At 43.0% G+C, this 20,355-nt stretch overlaps 2 protein-coding genes across 7 annotated transcripts in view; both read right to left on the bottom strand.

Annotated features, from left to right (window-relative positions):
• Positions 1 to 1,986: 1,986 nt before the first annotated feature.
• SINHCAF (SIN3-HDAC complex associated factor) lies at positions 1,987 to 9,084 on the bottom strand. Its single transcript, XM_075276466.1, has 6 exons — positions 9,007 to 9,084; positions 4,779 to 4,930; positions 4,488 to 4,587; positions 3,797 to 3,905; positions 3,404 to 3,554; positions 1,987 to 2,142 (listed from the first exon to the last, which is right to left on the bottom strand). The coding sequence occupies exons 2-6, from the start codon at positions 4,904 to 4,906 to the stop codon at positions 2,025 to 2,027; spliced, it is 606 nt and encodes a 201-aa protein (XP_075132567.1). The 5' UTR covers positions 4,907 to 4,930; positions 9,007 to 9,084; the 3' UTR covers positions 1,987 to 2,024.
• Positions 9,085 to 18,892: 9,808 nt separating this feature from the next.
• The window catches only part of DENND5B (DENN domain containing 5B), a 67,925-nt gene continuing 66,462 nt past the window's right edge, over positions 18,893 to 20,355 (bottom strand). For all 6 annotated transcript variants that reach the window (XM_075275196.1, XM_075275199.1, XM_075275197.1 and 3 more), the window contains one exon: positions 18,893 to 19,830. In XM_075275196.1, coding sequence (XP_075131297.1) covers positions 19,647 to 19,830 — 184 coding nt within the window. In that variant the 3' untranslated portion in view covers positions 18,893 to 19,646. The remainder of the gene's footprint in view (positions 19,831 to 20,355) is intronic.

Raw genomic sequence — 20,355 nt, 5'->3', positions numbered from 1 at the left:
TTCATTACCAGCTCCGTACCTATCTACAGGTACAACATGGAAATATTATCCCCATACATACACGTAACGCAAGTCGTTTCATTCATTTTGCCATAATGTGGCAAGACAATCCACCGCCCCCCATGGTTAAAGTGAACTGACCCGCCAATATAGTACCTTATCAGCAGCCAAGGACAGTTCATTTGAACCACGGGGGAGTTCGGCCTGTAATACTGAAGCATTACCGATACTGGTATTAAACTGGTACATAATGAAATGTGGTTGCTATGAGCAACAACGCACTCTTCAGGAGACACGACTGCTTGGTATAGCAATCTATGGGGAACATTCATCTAAGTTTTTCTTAGAAAAGACGCAAGGGGCATTTTTTTACGCCACCTTTACCATTTTTCTGTAAGCCTACGGGGAAGGGACAGGCCCTATCTTTGTGGCGTAGATGACAGAAGTGTATACCAGTTATAAGCCAACATACATATCCGTTAGAGTAAGTTCATACGGAGTTTTTTGGTCCCGTTGAAATCAATGGGAGCCGTTCAGGTGTTTTTTCTGGCTCCCGGAAAAAGAAGAGACGTGCTCATTCTTCAGGCCGTTTCGCCTCGCGATTCGGCCTGAAGACACTCCCTCCTCCCTAATCCGGAGTGGAGCGCGCAACTGGATGGCATTCAGTTGCGGCTACCTGTATTTTAGATTGGAACCTGAGCCGGGCTCCGCCTCAGGTTCCGGTCCAAAATACCCCGTGTGAACTTACCCCCTGTGCCTCGTCATACATCTGGCGAACCCCCCGCCAAGACAGGCCTGTTATACTCAATGAAGCGCCCCCTGTGTCTCCTGCAGAAATTTGCGCTAATTCTATAATTACGGGTTTCACCACAAGCACCATTCACATGAATGAGACCGTGAAGAAATTTCTGCCATGTGTGAATATAGCCAAAGTGTATGCGCACATGTAGCACTTTTTTTTTTTTTGCCAAAATTTCAACTAAATAGGGTTTAGAGAAATTTTGGCACACACTGCAGAAATAACACCATTCATGTCTATGGAACGGATATTCCTTTATGCACCAAACCTGCTGTGTGTGAACATGGCCTTATGGGCCACTTATTGCATATAGTCAACAGTAATAATGGCTATAAGTATACAATAATCCCTGCCTATAAATCTCAGTGTATAGGATAATGAATACATAAAACAAGACTACAAAAAATATCGGTACTAGTACATATAAACACGAAACTCCGTACGTAATATGGAGACAGATAGTGGCAAGTAGTCCAAGTTTCCACGATCCAGACTTTGGTTGTCCAAAATGGTGCAAACGCTGCACATCATCATCCGTAGAGAGTAGTGAGAGTGTTAGGAATGCATAGCCAGCCTAAGGCAACGTGGGCAAGGCACGTCCAATGTCGTCCTGAGAGGTCCTGTCTAGCAGGACGGGCGCTCACCAAAAGTTACATGGTAACATACGGCAAACTCCACCGAGATACCACAGCGAGTAAATCCAGTCCAGGTTATCAACGGTGCCGGTCTCTATACACCTGAATCCAGTTGTCCATTTGCATCACAGTCCATTGAAAATACAGTGGTAAAAATCAGAAGTTATAAAAACCCAAGAAATTAAAAAAAAAAAAAAAAAAAATCCTTTATAAATCAGGAAATGCATAAAAAGTTAAAAAAAAAAAAAAAAATTACACATACAAAAATACTACCTATCTTTATACAAATTCCAATTCATACCTGAATCGGGAGATTGTACAGATCTTAGAAGGTCAATTTCCTTCAATTTTTTTATGAATCTGCAGCCAATGGCAAACCATTATAGTAAAGTAAAAAAAAAAAAAAAAAAAAAAAAAAACTGGGGAGGAGATGAGGGCGTCATACACGTATCATACACTTATTAAATATATATCATTATCTACATACACAAAAAAACTGTATAAAAATATGATATAAAAAAAAAAAGTGGTGCTTTAACAGTTCATGACCCTGCCCCTGAATAGGTAGTGTTGCATGCTGGGATATCCCGTTATCTTGCATCCGTTTGCTCTGTTTTCTTATTACTGCAGCATGGTTTGTACTGTTGGGCGTCGATGAGAACTTCACCAAAACGGCCTTTGTAAATGATCCCGCAGCAAACTTTTTGTCTGGAGGAAAATAAGACAAAAAAAAATAAAATTATTATTATTATTTTTTTTTTTAAGTTAGTACCATTCCCTGCAGGGGGTGAACCACCACTTTTAGACTATATTCACACAACTAAGTTTTTCTTGTGCTGCCCATTTATAAAAATTAAAAAACATAACTCAGTAGAGAGTCACACAGTAGTGTGAATACCTCCTTAACTAGTTAGAAAGACCTTAAAGGGATTCTACCATTAAAAACTTTTTTTTTTCTAGTTGACACGTCAGAATACCCTTAAGAAAGGCTATTCTTCTCCTACCTTTAGAGGTCTTCTTCGCCCCGCCGTTCGGTTAAAATTCCGTTTTTCATCAGTACACAAAAGAGTTCTCTTTGGCGTCCCCAATGCTGTGAGAGAACACCTGCACAGCCATCGGACCGCAGGCAGAGCAGAGTGCACAGGTCGGCGGCCATTTTTTTGTGGCCACTTATGCGCAGTACGCTCTGTACTCCATAGAACTACAGGAGCGTACTGCCCATGCTCAAGTAAGCAGCCACAAAAAAAAATGTCCGTCGGCATGTGCACTCAGCTACAAGTGTGACCCCAGCGCTGGAAGATAAAGAGGCTGTTGCTGACGAAGATGAAGGAGGCGCACTGGAGAGAGTTCTCTTGCAGTATTGGGGACACCCCCAGTGCTGTTTGAGCAGGCCACAGTGCTGCGAGAGAATTCATTTGCATACCGACAAAAAACAGATTTTTAACCGAACGGTGGGGCAAAGACGACATCTATAGGTAGGAGAAGAATAGCCTTTCTTAAATTTTAAATGGTAGAATCCCTTTAAATAGGACAACTCTGCGCTGACCGCCATTGCTCGCTCTATTGTATGGTATACATTTGAATGGCCGGTATGGAATATTTAAAACCACAGGAGTTTGAGAAAAATAATTAAAAAAATTAAATAGTTGGGGGAAGAAAAAAAGCAACTTATAAATTTTAGGCCCACATGAAGTGTCAAAATGGCACCATACAATGATTGTTCACTATAAAATATCTGCTTTCAATCCCAGAAAGAGCGCCCCTGCTGTCAATGGGCAGAATCTGGTATTGCAGTTATTTAGAACTCAGATGAATAGGCTGAGGTACAGTACCGGTCACAGCCACAACTCTATGCAAGGCACTGTGTCAGGGAAAACCGTATTTGCTAGTCAGATCCATTTGCTGAGCATTGTATACGCTACAAATAGTACAATTTCCAAAAAATTCCCCCTAATTATAAAATATTCACCTTTTCCAGTATGTTGGGTCCAGGAAGGAAAAAGTGGCGTTTCTGCTGGGGGCGGTGCGGAGCTCTGTGTCAGTGTCTGTATCGGAGTGGTTACTACAAGACGAGGAGTGGGTGGGTGAAGCGCTGGAGGCCGTACTGTGCGCCCCGGAAACTGTAAGAACATCAGAGGTCAGTCAGATCACAAGCAAACTTCAGTACCATATCTGGAACACCAAAAACTAAGCCAAGCAGAGTTCCTCCTTATCCAACCATATTATTCATTCCAATATCAACAGCGCCACCTAGATCACCAAAACCCAGAATCTCTAGCTATTCTGAAACTGATGGTTACACGTGGCAAGTAGATTTAATAAATGGTTACCCTGGACCTACTAAAAAGATTCAGAAACTTACAGAGGTCTTTTTTCTGTCTGTTTTTCATCCTCTGCGCTGCCAGGGACCTGATCCTTTTGGGTCTGAGCCGTAAAGCTTTCAAGTTGGGCCCACCACGGGCATCAACAACCTACAAAAAAAATTAAAAAATTGTTCACAGACTGTCACGCAATTAAAGGAGAAATATCTATATTTTGTACCAAACTCGTCACCTCACAGAGTACTATTATTATTTTTTATATAAACCCCACCCATGAATACAGGCCACACCCCTACAATAACCAACGCACCACGATTAACGGTGCCAGGTATTTTGAGTCACCACCAACAGCATAGCTATAGGAGTTGCAGTGGTAGTACTGGGCCCTGGAGGGCTAATGGGGCCCAAAATTCCCTCAACGGTTTAAGATATCAGTACTATACATCTAGTATATATAAGTGGGGGTCCTGCTACCAATTTTGCATTTGGGCCTCCAGCAGCTTCATGTTACACTTCTGGTTACCACTAGGGTGAAATCACTACAAACCTAGGACGATCCTGTTTAAAGGGGGCAGTGGTAATTTTTGATACGGATGACCTATCCTTATGATAAGCTATTAATATCAGATGGTGGGATTCAAACTGCCACACCGATCAGCAGAAGGCTCTATACACCGTGTAGTGGCCATGTCAGGGTACTGCAGTTCAGAAAAAACAAAAACACAAACATACATGATTCCAGTTTTTCTTGGAGCCAATGGGAAGCTTTTTCCATCTTTTCACCAGTAGGACACAGGCGTTGCAGATATCTCCAGTACGCGTTTCGTCAAGTCTATAAAATAAGAACACATTTGTTTTTAGATGAAAAACCTATATCAATCTCTGCTTGGATTACAACTCCCATCATGCCCACCCACACTCAGCAATAGTGCGAAACCTCCCCGAATTTCCGGCAACCAATCAAGCACCACCACAGGGTAATACCATGATGGCCTATAAACACACCACCAGGACGCCCCTCACCCAAAACAATTCTGGAAGTCGTCCTCATATCGCTTGCTGTCTGTAAATCGGCTGCTGGAGGACTTGGCCTTGCAGATGCAGCAGCCTCTGGAGCTTCGGTACGTCTTTGGCTTGTAAAATCCAATCATTTTTTCTAACTTGAGTGAGACAACCTAAAAAAGGAAATAAAGAAAGGGTTAATTTCCAGGAAAGGATCTGAGTCTCGATCAATTTGATTGAGGAAAAAATGTGGCCTAAGGCTCCGTTCCCACGGAGTAACGCGCCGCTCATTCTGGCACGTAAACACTAGAGATGAGCGAGTACTATTCTAAAGTCCCGTTTCGAATAGCACGCACCCATAGGTATGAATGGACGCACGGGGTTAAGCGGCTGGCCGCCGGCAAAGTCAGCACTGTAAAACAGGATCCCATTGACTTCAATGGGTGCCGTCTTATGCGCGCTACACATTGAAATCAATGGGTTAAAAAGCCTTCCATTGATTTCAATGTAAGACGGCACCCATTGAAGTCAATGGGATTCTGTTTTACAGCGCTCACTCTGACACATGTTTACGTGTCAGAATGAGCGGAGTGTTACTCCGTGGGAACGGAGCCTAAAAGTGCAAAAAAACAGGACCTTCTAAGTGACAGGTAAAACAGCCCCATGAAAACCAAGATGGCCAACAACGGTAGCTATAACCAACGGGAGGGTGGTCTGCTATGGGTGAAGGCAGTGGTGACCTCAAAGGGGTTCCTAATAGCACTAAACTTCCAGTTTAGCACTGTGTGGTCTGATCAGAAGTTTTTGGTACAATTTATACTGTTATATTTTATAGGCTTTACATGGCGTTACAGGATTCGGTGAAAGCTTCTTACATCACGCACACAACACTGGACCAGAGGAACCTTAAGGCCAGGGTCCCACGGGTCGGAAACGCTGTGGGAAAAATCGCGGTGTTTCACAGTTATTGCAAAGTGGATGGGATTCACGCGAACCCCTTGCCCACTTTGCGGTAAAAACTGCAGCACGGACACGTTGCGATTTCCAAAACCGGTGCAGTTTTGGAAATCGCATCATGTCAATTATATCTACGGAAACACCGGCAGCTTCCCTATAGATATAACGGTAACACAAAGTCTGCAGAGGAAAACTCTGTGCACTTTCTGTTTAAAGCGCCGCGGATCGTCCTGTGGGGCCTAAGACTACATGAGGTGCAGAGTCTTAAAGGGTTTCCTCAGTTTTGGGTTAGTACTGTACAGTTCATTGAAAATCATGGGCAAGGAATATGTGCGCAGAACCTCAAGACCTGTCTATGAACCCAGTGTGCATGCATGCGTGTATGTAAGGACATACTCCGCTAAAAAAATTAAAAAGTTTAACATATAAAAGAGAAAAAATAAATAAAAAAGAAACCCTTGTAATTTCCCACCACAGAAAAAAAAAAAAAAACACCAAAAGAAATTCAGACAGAGCCACACACTTAAGAGTCTGACCCTTATGTGAGGAAGTTTCTGAAATACAGGAAGAGACTGTCAAGAAAAAAAAAATATTTTTAAGAAAATCTATGATGATGTCACACGTGGTTAGCGTTGTGAACTAGTCACCTATCTTGTAGGCCGTAAGACTAGGGATTTACGTTACCACAGGTATGACTGGAGAATACACCGAACTCCCCGTGATCCCAACATGACAGGAGGGTTCCAATATTTATGTAAATAAAACTTAAAGGGATGGTTCACCCACCATTTAAAAAAAAAATATATATATATATATTAAATTAAGAAGGGGTGAAGAGTCCACCTCCAGGAGTCCTGGAAGAGCAGGCAAATCTCTCAGGCCCAGCAGAAGGCTCCCGCCGAGCTATCTGCCACTTTATAGGTGGGCACTCTGTGTGTGCAAGTGACATCACGAAAAGGGGGCATGGCCACATCCCAACATGACATCACAGCCTATGATGACCAGCAGGGGGACAGAGATCAGCAGGGGGACCAGGGAAACATCAGAATGGAAGCAGTCAGAGAATAAGTACAAGCATTACGTCATTCATTTTACAGCACCCATTTTTTTTATTTTTTATTTGGGGGGGGGGGGGGTGTACCTGGACATCCCCTATAAACACATACTCCCCAACTTTCTCTACATTATCACCATTTACTAATTTATTTTTGATGTGGGGAGAGAGATCACACCAGCTTGTGTTAATAGGTGAGTGTCTCACTTTTGGCACAATAAAATTTTTTAAAATGTTGATGGTACTTTATATTGTATTTTTTTTTTTTTTTGAGGGTTTATTTAGTTTATATTGTGTTGTTTTTTTGTTTATATTGCGTTTTTTATTTTTGATTTTTTTCTTTATTATTTTTGAGGGTTTTTTGTTATATTGTGTGATTTTTTTTGTTGTTATATTGTGTTTTTTCTTCATAGTTTGTTCTTAAAGAAATTTTTTTTTTTTTTTTTTAAATTTTATTAAAATTAATAAATAGTTCTTCATTTTTGCAGGACATCTTTGTTTGCGGTTTAGATGACCACTGAAAGATCAGATCTGACCAAGAAAACCAGTGATGTGGTGACCCAACAACTCCATGTATGGCATCATGAATTCCACCCGACTACAGCCAACTCCGGCCATGTACAAGCCCCAGGATCGATTTACAATTCAATCCCAGGAATGTGAACAATGCCAAGAGTCTCAATACACAGGAGGACTCGGCCAAACCCTCCCACTAAGTGGCAACCATTAATGAGAAAATCCATGACCAGCAGAGGAGGAGTGACCTAACAGGATCCTCTGGTGTGAACAGGCTGTAACACAATAATCCAGATTAAGACAATTAAATGGTGTGAGTCCACATCAACCTACACAGAGACCTATCTGAACCCAAGATGGGGGCCAACCTGATCCAGTATATAGGACGCCGATGTGAACCTACATATGGAAACCCAACTGATCCAAAACACAGGAGGTCCATCTGAACCCAATAAAGGGATCCCTCTAGTCCAACACATAGGGGGTAATATGGACCTACAAATGGGGGTCAATCTGATCCAATAAATTGTGTCTCCATCTGAATCTATAGATGGGCATTTATCTGATTCTATAGATGGGGAGCCCACGTGATCCAATATATAGGAGGGACAAGGAAACCCAACTGATCCGCAATACGGGGGTCCATCTGAACCAGAGGGTAGGGATCTATCTCATCCAACACATAGGGGGCCATACGAAGCTACAAATGGGGGTCCATATGATGAAATAAATTGTGGCTCCATCCACACCTTTACATAAGGGGGGCATTTGAACCTATATTTGGACAGAGATCAAGAGGACCCCCACCCCCCCATGTATCAATATGTAACAAGGCATGCTTATCAATGTAACATAGCTGCAACACAGTCAATTTCAATCACAGATTATATCCCGGCACAAGCCCACCACCATCACACAGACACATCAATGGTTTCCTGGGCCTGATACATTGTTGCACCAATGACTCTCCCCAGTTAAAGGGATGATGCTTCATGCACAGACCACATGGGCTTGTATGGAGGGGGGTAGTTTTGGAAGGGGCCTATAGGGGGTGATATTTGGGGCTTGCAGGACATGGCAGGTCCAGTCAGTTCTGCATAGGGTGACATGCTCTGTACTTGCCTTTGTTTTGCCTACGTGCAGTAACCCAAGCCAGGCTGTCTGACCACCCACAGGGTCTCCCCACCCCCATCTAGACATCAGCAGGGGCACCCCAATATGGGAGCACATATACAGTATACAGGGGAGGGGGGGGCACATACTTATAGATCGTGGCAGAGACAATATAGAGGTGACATCTGTTGCATTACACCCGATGCAAGATTCAGAATTCAGGAGCGCACCCCGATAATCTGTGCTCGGTGTCCGACCCGACAACATCCCGAGCCGAGTGCAGCAGCCCGGAGAGGAGACATGCGGCCCCTCCAGTGACACTGAACAATGGAGGAAGCGTGCGGTGCAGGGATGGAGGGCTGACACATGGCACCGACACTGCACCTCGTCCTGCTGCCCTCACCACCCGCCGCTGCCACCCCTGCCCAGTGCCACATCATTACATGCACCCATAAAAAGCGCTGACAAGTGACAAGACAGCGGGGACACGACGCAAAGAGGGCGCACAGGGGCGCAAGCGGCGAACACGCGACACAGCTGCCCGCAGAGCACAAAGCACGGCATATCGCGACACGTCCCGCACACACCGGCTGCAATGCGCTTACTTACAACTTTGTATGTCGCAGCGTCTCTCCGGTCACTTGCGCTGCAGAAATCAAACTCTTCAGGCCACCGCTAAAGATCCCGCCGCTACTGCGCCTGCGCGGTTCCCACGCTCAGATTCTCTTCAATCAAGCTCATTAGCATGTGGGCGGTGACGTCACTCTTCCCGCTTTTCTATTGTCCTTTTATGGGAGCGGGTCTGGGCGGGAAAACAGGAGAGGAGGGATGAGGGGGGAATTGTCACCGGAGGAGGGCTGAAGGCTTCATAACAAAAGCGGTGGTTGGTCTAGGCCAGGACAGTAGTACTGGAGCCAGGGCCCTGTGACTGACACAGGCAATGGCTGACAGGGTGGTCTGCGGCATGGACTATAGTCTTGCGTGAGGGGGCAAGTTGGCGAAAATGGTGACGATATGGCGAGTTATATATAGGTAGCGTCAATGCAGTGAGCCAGCCCTGTGACATAAACAGGCAATGGGTCGTCTACGTAATGTGATACAGTCTTACGTGAGGGGATAAGTTGGCGAAAAACGCGTGGGAAACGATATGGCGCGTTAACGCTGGAAAGACATGAATTTATATGAAGGCTGTGGGTCAGCCCTGTGACTAAAAACGGTCTGCGTAATGTATTATGGTCTTATGTGAGGGGATAAGTTGGCGAAAACCGCTGGGAAACAATATAGTGAGTTAACGCTGGAAAAATGTGAATTTATATGTAGTGCCAAGGCCGTGGGTCAGCCCTGTGACTAAAAACTGTCTGCGTAATGTATTACGGTCTTACGTGAGGGGATAAGTTGGAGAAAAACGCGTGGGAAATGATATGACGAGATAACACTGGAAAAAAACCTGAATTTATATGTAGTGCCGAGGCCGTGGGTCAGCCCTGTGACTAAAACTGGTTTGCGCAATGTATTATGGACTTACATAAGGGTATAAATTGGCAAAAACAGCGATGGTCGTCGATATAGCGAGTTCACAATGTGAATTTGTAGGAAGCGTCGATGCTGTGAGTCAGCCCTGTGACATAAACAGGCAATGGCTGGCTTACGTAATGTACTACAGTCTTACGTGAGGGGATAAGTTGGTGAAAAACGATATGGCGAGTTAACGCTAGAAAGACGTGAATTTATATGTAGTGCCAAGGCCGTGGGTCAGCCCTGTGACTAAAACAGGCAATTACTGGTCTGCGTACTGTATTACATCTTATGTGAGGGGATAAGTTGGCGAAAATGGCGACTATATGGCAAGTTCAAGACGTGAATTTATATGTAGCATCGATGGCATGACAAACAGGCAATGGCTGGCCTATGTAATGTGTTACAGTCTTACGTGAGGGGATAAGTTGGTACAAAACGCGTGGAAAATGATATGGCGAGTTAACAATGGGAAAAAAACGTGAATTTATATGTAGTGCCGAGGCCGTGGGTCATCCCTGTGACTAAAACTGGTTTGCGCAATGTGTTATGGTCTTACGTAAGGGTATAAATTGGTAAAAACAGCGATGGTCGACGATATAGCGAGTTCACAATGTGAATATAGGAAGCAACGATGTTGTGAGTCAGCCCCGTGACTAAAAGAGGTAATGGCCAGTCTGTGTAATTTATTACAGTTTTACGTGAGGGGAGAAGTTCGTGAAAACAACGATAATTGGTGATATCACGAGTTGTTAACGGTTGAAAGACCAAAATTTCTACATTTTATCGTAACTTCAATTGCTTTTGAAATCGCTTGCTTCATCTGTATACAACCAGAAAATATGGGGTATAGAACGTCGACAAACAATTTTTAGGAGTTCGATCAAAAACGACTATTTTTAGTGCAGTCGATGTGTTTATTGGCCGAAGATCATATAAGTTTACTCAGTTTTATGATATTTTACACATTCATCTCAATAATTTACACAATAATGGCCCTTTTGTGGTATATGGAGGTTAATTTCATCATTAATAATCAGTTGTGGGTTGTTTTTACCCATTTCTTGGAAAACTGAGAGGACAAACAAAATGGCTGCCACCATAATTACCTCAAGCATTGGTGTCATGTTTCCAGAGTACTGCCTCTAGTCAAGGACTTCTAGGTAGTAATCGTATGGTTTATCGTAATTTAAATCGCTCTTCTTTTCTACATACAACTGGATTACATGAGGGGATAGAACGCAGAGGAGCGATCTCTTTTATTGTGACCCCAAAATTATTACTAGTCTGCAGACGAGTGATCAAAGGTGCGGCAAAAAATTTATGACCATTATGTATAATTTTGTGCCTTTCGCCCGCTAACAACTCGCCGTGTCGTTGACCTGCGCTTGTTTTCGACAATTTATCCCCAAACGTCAATAGTTTGAGAATTCTCATTTTGTCGTTGTAAGACCAGCAAATACTATATTGCATGAGGAGATACAACGCAGATACGTGCTAGTTTTCTGAAGTAGCTATACGGGGGCACAGTGCTAGCAGACTTTGGACACTGAGCGGTCCCAAAGGTCCCTCTGCCACATAAACTATACCACTATTCTAACTAACACAAGGTAGGTAAGGGCCCAATTACAGATTTTGCATTGGGGCCCAGAAGTTTAAAGTTAGACCACTGCTTGTTGATGTTACTACAGAACTGATCAAAAATTGGGAAGTTTTTACTCAATAAAAGATATTTTTGCACAATAATCACAGTAAATGTCAATGTATAGGAATCTATATTGCAAAAATATAAAAAAGAGAGAGGCCACTCACCTGATGTCAGCTGAAGCCGTGGGTCTGTGCAGGATACTGTCAAGTCCAAATGAAATGGTAAGAAGAGCACAAGTGCTAAATGCTCAGGATATTCAAATCAAACAAGCTTTATTGGCACGTCCGAATAGATAGCCCCCACCCACACACCTACAATTCATGAAAGCAATTAAAAGACACACAAAGCTTGTATAAAGGTGTCATTGACATGATAATGTCTATTGACATGATAATATACTGGGAACAATCTATTCATGAAACCCATAAAGGTTAGGGGGCGGGCTGTCCCGCAGCTATATACATGTGTTTGCTCCTCTAGCATCAGCACAACCCAGACCTGGCTTGGCCACATCTTATCATAAATGAGTTAATAACTATAAGATATTTGATTTGTTAAAATTTTGGTAAAAATTTGCAAGCTTGAAACAAAATCCTAAACTGTACTAAAATCAAATGCGTATGTTTGTGTGCATTTTACAAGTTTGCTTCCTCCCCCCCTATGGATTGTAGGTGTGTGTGTGTGTGTGTGTGTGTGGGGGGGGGGGGGGGGTGAGTGGAATCATTAGCATTTTGCACCTAGGCTATACATAACACATGGGCCTTGGCTTCATCTCACATCAGGTAGCCATTAGTATTCAACAGGTGGATGACCCATGCTACAGTTGTAGACAATCCTCCAACAACTGAACAGCTAGTCAGATACTCTGTACCTGCACCGACTAATACAGTGTAATAAACTTCAGGACAGGAGAAAGAGTTGTGCTGCTGATGTATTCAGTTTACAGACATGTATCTAGATTAAATACAACTGTAACAAATCCTCAGCGGCAAGAAGTATTAGGCTTGTACAGACAGAATAAGAAGGTTCGAAGTCAAAGGTTTATACACAAAGTATGTTAGAAATTACTGTAATTTTCTTTATGTTATGTGTAAGGATTTTAACCAGTAGATGGGGCTGGAGTCCTGATCTGAAAACCTGAATAACCGTTGTACGGGAGTGAACCTGGAGTACAAACGTATCACATCGTGGTCTGTATAGTAATTAGGAAAAACTATTATAATCTATATTCTGAGGCCCAACAAGTTTACAGTAAGAAAATAAAATTCACAGTGACCGTACCAGCAGAATAGTGAGCGCAACTCTGGAGTATAATACAGGATAAGTAATGTATGTACACAGTGACTGCACCAGCAGAATAGTGAGCTCAGCTCTCAGGTATAATACAGGATAAGTAATGTATGTACACAGTGACTGCACCAGCACAATAGTGAGCTCAGCTCTGGAGTATAATACAGGATAAGTAATGTAATGTATGTACACAGTGACTGCACCAGCAGAATAGTGAGTGCAGCTCTGGAGTATAATACAGGATAAGTAATGTAATGTATGTACACAGTGACTGTACCAGCAGAATAGTGAGCGCAACTCTGGAGTATAATACAGGATGTAACTCAGGATCAGTACAGGAGAGGTAATGTAATGTATGTACACAGTGACTGCACTAGCAGAATAGTGAGCGCAGCTCTGGAGTATAATACAGGATAAGTAATGTAATGTATGTACACAGTGACTGTACCAGCAGAATAGTGAGCGCAGCTCTGGAGTATAATACAGGATAAGTAATGTATGTACACAGTGACTGCACCAGCAGAATAGTGAGCGCAGCTCTGGAGTATAATACAGGATAAGTAATGTAATGTATGTACACAGTGACTGCACCAGCATAATAGTGAGAACAGCTCTGGAGTATAATACAGGATAAGTAATGTAATGTATGTACACTGACTGCACCAGCAGAATAGTGAGCACAGCTCTGGAGTATAATATAGGATAAGTAATGTAATGTATGCACACAGTGACTGCACCAGCAGAATAGTGAGTGCAGCTCTGGGGTGTAATACAGGATAAGTAATGTAATGTATGTACACAGTGACTGTACCAGCAGAATAGTGAGCGCAGCTCTGGAGTATAATACAGGATAAGTAATGTAATGTATGTACATAGTGACTGTACCAGCAGAATAGTGAGCGCAGCTCTGGAGTATAATACAGGATGTAACTCAGGATCAGTACAGGATAAGTAATGTATGTACACAGTGACTGCACCAGCAGAATAGTGAGCGCCGCTCTGGAGTATAATACAGAATATAAAACAAATACAATGGATTTACACAAATTTTTCACATATATAGATTTACTGAATTTTAGAGGGGCGTTTTCTGATCAGCATGGGAAGTAGAATTCAGGAGGTGATGCTACTGGAATCCATCCTGTAGTCTTCACATACTAGATGCATTTCTTATTTGCATCAGCATTGCTTTGCATATAATGGCCGCCATGTGGAGGAATCACTCTCCCGTCATCCAGTGCATGCCGCTCTCCTCACCTGGGTCACTCACCATTCCCAGACAGGAATGTGAAAAATTTGGCCTCATGTTACTTCTCAGGGAGGGAGGAAAGGGGGGGGGGGTCGGAGTGCCCCATGTGGATATTTTAGGATAGCCATCAAAGTACAGCAGAGAAAAGCAAAGCAGCTAAAACCAGAACAAGTCACTACTGAAACAGACCTGTAACCAGACACTATGAGCTTGGAGGACTTGATATAGTGAGTGGGTTACCCCATGAGGACAGCAAAGTCTTACATAAAAGCAGTTAGGATGGATGGAGCAGGATAAGTGTGTGTGGTCTAGTTCACAATAGGAATCACATCAATGCACTGCTGTCATTGTTTGGTGACAGCTGCAAACAAAAGAGGGGCGGCGTCTATATGCTGGCCTAAAAAGGCACCGAAACTAGGCGAATTTAGTTTTAGGCCATCATTCTCTACTATGAAACATGGCAAGACAGAAACAAGCGTGCACGTGTGGGGAGGTTAGAAGGAATAGCTGTTGACTGTTTTATGAGCAGGTTGCGGAACAGGTGCAACAAAAACATTGCGTGTTACATTACCTGCAAAGTGGGTGGGGTTTTGGCTAACCCAATCCACACATTGCAGAGAAACCCCCCCAAAAAAACAGCAGTAATGCTGAGATTTTAAAAACGCGTTTTTGTAAACCTACGGAAACGCTGGCAATTTCCATATACCGTATATACTCGAGTATAAGCCGAGTTTTTCAGCACAGTTTTTGTGCTGAAAAAGCCCCCCTCCGCTTATACTCGAGTCAAGCAAAAAAAAAAAAAAAAAAAATTCAGCCGCAATAGTAATGTATAGAATCTCCTATAAAATAGTGAAAAAAAAAAAAAAAAAAAGAGAAGCTTTAAAAAAATATAATAAGAAAATAAAATAAAAGTTCTAAATCATTCCTTTCCCTAGAATACATATAAAAGTAGAAAATGACTGTGACACACATACACATTAGGTATCCTGTGTCTGAGAGTGCCCGGTCTACTGAATATAGGGGATCTGCAGTGCTCCTGTTCCGTCGGGAAGGGGTTAATAGGAGCACTGCAGATACCCTATATTCAGCCAGGCTGAATTCCAGTGGGGGGAAAAAAAACCCTCAGTCCTCAAGCTCAGGGAAGGGGCAGACAGACAACCAAAACACCCCCTCCCCCTTCCCTAGCAACTACTGCACCCAAAAACTCTGACCATTTAAATTTTTGAAATTTTCCAGTAGCTGCTGCATTTCCTCCCCTCGGCTTATACTCGAGCCAATAAGTTTTCCCAGGTTTTTGTGGTAAAATTAGGGGCCTCGGCTCATACTTGAGTATATACAGTTGGTATAAGAGGCGGAGTCTGTAAAGGAAAACTCTGCAGACTTTGTGTGAAAACCACTGCCATGTTTTTCAGCCGTGGTCTTTTCTGCAGCATTTTTAAACTGTGACTCGCTACGAAGGGCCTTAGCCTAAAGGGGTATGCAGGTAAAATCCAGTTATCCCTTAGCCCCAGCTGTCAGACTACTACTAGTCAAGAGAATGGTATAAACAGAGCGCCTGCCATGCCATTCACTCTTTATGGGGCAGCTATAAGTATCTTGGCCATATATGAGAGTCCCATAGAATTAAATGGAGTGGCCGTGCTCATACTCAACCTGACACTTCATTCAAATGAGAGCACATGGACCACATGGTGCACAAATACTGTGCAAGCGCCCATTATCTTGTGGCCAGCGGGCAAGCGCAGTCGGCTTTGCCCCAGGCCCGAGGCCTAGAAGTTTGAAGCCAACCCCCGGCAGAAGATGCGTGAAGACCCCGTTCCTGAAGAAGATGGAGGCGGCGCTGGAGAGTTCTCTCACAGTATTGGGGACGCCCCCAGTGCTGTTTGAGCACCTGAGCACCGCCCCCAGTGCTGCAAGATAACTCATTTGCATACCAGGGAAAACCAGGATTTCTACGGAACAGCGGCACGGAGAAGACATCTAAAGGTAGGAGACGAATAGCCTTTCTTAAGGCTATTCCTACGTGTTAGCAAAAAAGAAATCGATTTTCATGGTAGAATCCCTTTAAATCTGAATTAGAAGCAATAATATGGAACAGTAGGAACGTTTTGAGATAAAACACATTTTAATACTGAAAAAAAAACCAAATGTGACAGTGATGTAATAAAATCATACAGTACAGGGAAGTTAATACTGATGTGGAAACAAAAGCAGCTTTACCTAAAACAATTTTCCCTGGTTACAGAGGAGACCGTCAAATCATCAATTCCATGATACAGACACATTTATGTATTACTGGATAAAAAGGGGAAAAAAACAACAAAAAAAATAACACTTTTACAGGCCCTGAAGTACATGTAATGCACTAACAATGGATACTGAATAGTCCTTAAGTACAGCATATGCATTATTGTATTGCTCAGGCAAAGACACGTTCTGTTGTCTCGAGTCCAAGTGATTTGACGGTAAAGGAATCCTTTAAGGGGATGGAAAACGCCGCTGCTTCGTGAGAGTATCCAGCATTTATCTATTGCAAACTCAGCAATGTCATGGCGTTATTGAACTGCAAGTCCCAGCGAGCTTTACCGGCCATTAAAAGTATCCCAATGGAAAATTAACAACAACAAAAAAATGGAAAAGAGAAACAATTCCGCCAAAAAAAAAAACTACCCCCCCCCCCAAAAAAAAAAGAAAACAAAAAAACCCCAAAAAACAAAACAACCAAGCGTTGTCCAAGTTTAACCAGTTTGAACTAGGAAATCTTAAGGTAGGACAAAGTATTTTAGGGTGAGAAAAAAAAAAAAAAGAAAAAAAGGTGCAAAATAAAACCAAAACTAAAAAGTGGAACAACATATACAGTCCATAGAAGTTTTACTTTCACACAGTACAACCCCCTTATCAAATGTAACAAGTAGTGCAAAATATCTTATTCAAGCCTTTCCCGCCCCCCCCCCAACAAAAAAAAAAAATCCCAGTGTATGCGAATAAATAGGTAGATTTACACTAAAATAATGTTTACCAGGAAAAAAAAAATCCATTGTAGTATAATTTGATTGACATAGAGATCCCCCTTAAAGTGAACACAAGAAAAATCACACCATGATGAGACTTGGAAAAGTATGAGTAGTTGCTATAGAATAAGTAACCTATGCAATAAATGCATAATATCACAGCTTCTCGATTCTTCCAATGGAAAATTCCTGCCAGTTTTCCCCCCATTACATGTATACTGAGACGTAAAACAGTTTTTCAGTCATAAAATGAAATCCGGCGAGTTAGGACAAAGGAATCGGGAATGTTCCAGGTCCCACAGATAAGGATTTACATTCACAATACAGAAGACCAAGACTAGGGATCGCCACGTCTTAATACTTGCAGTGGTTTCTTGTCATATAACTTAGGAAAATAGTTACTTTTAGGATTCTCAATGTATTTACAACTTGCATCATTTCTTCACGCATGCTTAGGGTTAATCGGGTAGGAAACGTATAACAGGGCATTGGGCACCTGTACGCAGTGCTTGGAGCCATTTTGGGGGCTGAGATAATTGTGAAAATATATTAGTGATATGTTAAAGCAGCCCATTACTGAATAAAACCTACATGAATATAGTAAAATTTGGCTGCTCAGTGACATCACGAGTTCTGAAGGGATAGCTCAATGATGTCACCAGGTCAAGTGAGGGATGGGCTGCAACCCCGGTGACATCACCATTGATGAGATAGGTGCTTGCTTATTGACATCACTGCTTCCAGAAACAAAGACCGATGCTTGCTTAGTGACATCAATGGTTCCAGTAAAGACATAGGTGCTCGTTCAGTGACATCAATGGTTCCAGTAAAGACATAGGTGCTCATTCAGTGACATCAATGGTTCCAGTAAAGACATAGGTGCTCATTCAGTGACATCAGTAGTTCCAGAAAGGACATAGGAGCTTGCTCAGTGACATCAATGGTTCCAGTAAAGACATAGGTGCTCGTTCAGTGACATCAATGGTTCTGGCTTCATGCTCAATATTGTCACTAGTATTATTGAAGGGGTAAACAGCACGTTCCGTGACCTCAATCCCTCTGCTGAAAAGGCTGCATGTCCTGTGAGGTCATCTGTTGTAGTGAAGGGATAAAGCTGCGTTTTTAGTGAAGGAGTAATCTCCGTGTCCGGTGACATCACATGTTTCAGTAAATGCATAGGCTGCATGCTTAGCAATTGTATCTTATTCCTCCGCAGAACTCATGACATCACCAAGCATGCAATCTGTGCACTTAGTAGAGCCAGTAATGTCAATCTAAAAATAGATTATCCCTTCACTGGAACTGATGACATCACTGAGTGTGCAGCTTATACACTAACACCATTGAGGTCGCTGGTGCAATTCACACCTTCACTACAGTCAGTCACATCCTTGCTGAACATGCACTTTACACCTTCAAACAGTGACATCAATGAGCTCATCTTATGCTCTTTAAGAACTGATGACAAGCTAAACGATGTCGCTGTTTTTAGTAAAGGTGTAAAATGCAGGTTCATCAACAAGCTGCAAATTCAGTGATGTCACCGATTCTAGTGAAGTTGTAAACTGCATGCTCAGTGACACAGTCTGCATGGTTACGGACGTCATCTATTCTAGTGAAATGATAAACTGCAAGTTCAGTGATGTCACAGTTTTTAGTCAAGGCACAAACCGCATGTTTGGTGACAGCACTGGCTCTAGTAAGTAGGCTGCTGGCCTAGTGATGTCACTGGTTCTAGTGAAGGCATAGACTGCATGCTCCGTGATGTCACTGGGGTATAGGGACAAGCTATGTCCCCTGTGATGGCTTGGGGTGCATGCTCAGTGATGTCATAGCGTCTTGTAAAGGTATAAGTTGCGTGCTCAGTGATGTCATACCATCTAGTAAAGGTATAAGCTGTATGTTCAGTGATGTCATCAGTTCTAGAGAAGGTGGAAACTGAACGCTCATCATCCTCATTTGCTCTAGAGACGATACAGACTCCTGATGGTATAAGTGATGAACTCAATGATGTCACATTAAAAAAAAAATCCCTCAAATAGTGGCTCAAGAAAAAAAAGCTCACAAAACAGCCGCACCAACCGTATACAAGTGCCCGATAGATCATGGCTCAGAATGTTCTACACAACGGAAACAAATGAGCGTCTGCCGAACAAATAAAGCACCGTTTCGGGGAGAAGAAATTCTTTGCAATTGTTCCATCGTCCAGGAAGAAGTCCAGAATTAGAAAGGAGTAGAAGATAAATCCGCCTGGAATATACTCTGCCTCTTTATAAAACTACCGCAGTATTTACAGACACAACAGGAAAATACTCTATTGTACTAAATATCTGATTCAAATTTACTATGCAACAGTGTAGAGACGCCGGACGGACGCTGACGCGCTTCGCAACGGCTTCCAGTGACTTGCTACTATTCAGTGTATTGCACCACAGAACTCTGTAGCACATTATAAAGGTTCAGAGAAAGCTCTGAATTGGAAAAAAAAAAAATCCAGAAAAAAAATCTATTATTGTACAGTGTCCCAAACGCAGTACTAGACATCTACTCCTTTAGTAAGTGACCCCTCCAGGACGATGTTAAAATCTTGTAGAGTCTGCAGGACCCGGACGAGAGAATTCACCATCATGTTGTCCCTTAGCAGAGCAGTCTCTTCGTACATCCGAGTGATGGCCGGACACTCGGCCAGAAGAGGAATCCACTGGGCGAGTAAATGATCCCTGAAAAGTGTGAACAAAACACAGGGTTAGGGTGCATGCACACTACGTAACGCCGGGCGTGTATGAGAGCCGTACACGCCGGCATTACGGCAGACTGCCGAACACTTCCCATCCACTTCAATGGGAGCGCTCGTAACAGCGGCGTTTACGAGCGCTCCCATTGAAGTGAATGGGAAGTGTTCGGCAGTCTGCCGTAATGCCGGCGTGTACGGCTCTCATACACGCCCGGCGTTACGTAGTGTGCATGCACCCTTACACAAGTATACGTCCTGTATAGGGCTGAGCCGATCTTGAGATTTCAGGATCGATTTTAAAATCCGATTTCCAATCATTTTCCAGCCGATCCCGATCGTGAAATTTGCTCGATCGCCGATCGGAATCCGATCTTTCCCGATCGCTCAACCCTAGTCAATGCTTCTCTATGGGAAAAGTCACTTTTTGGGTTGAACCGACCTTGAGATTTCAAAATCCGATTTCCGATCCTGATCGTGAAAATTGCTCGATTGCCGATCGGGATCAGAAAAT

This window comes from Leptodactylus fuscus, chromosome 5 (assembly GCF_031893055.1).
Source record: "Leptodactylus fuscus isolate aLepFus1 chromosome 5, aLepFus1.hap2, whole genome shotgun sequence".
Classification (NCBI taxonomy): domain Eukaryota; kingdom Metazoa; phylum Chordata; class Amphibia; order Anura; family Leptodactylidae; genus Leptodactylus; species Leptodactylus fuscus.
The sequence above is the reverse complement of the archived record's forward strand: the minus strand, read 5'-3'. Positions and strand labels throughout refer to the sequence as shown.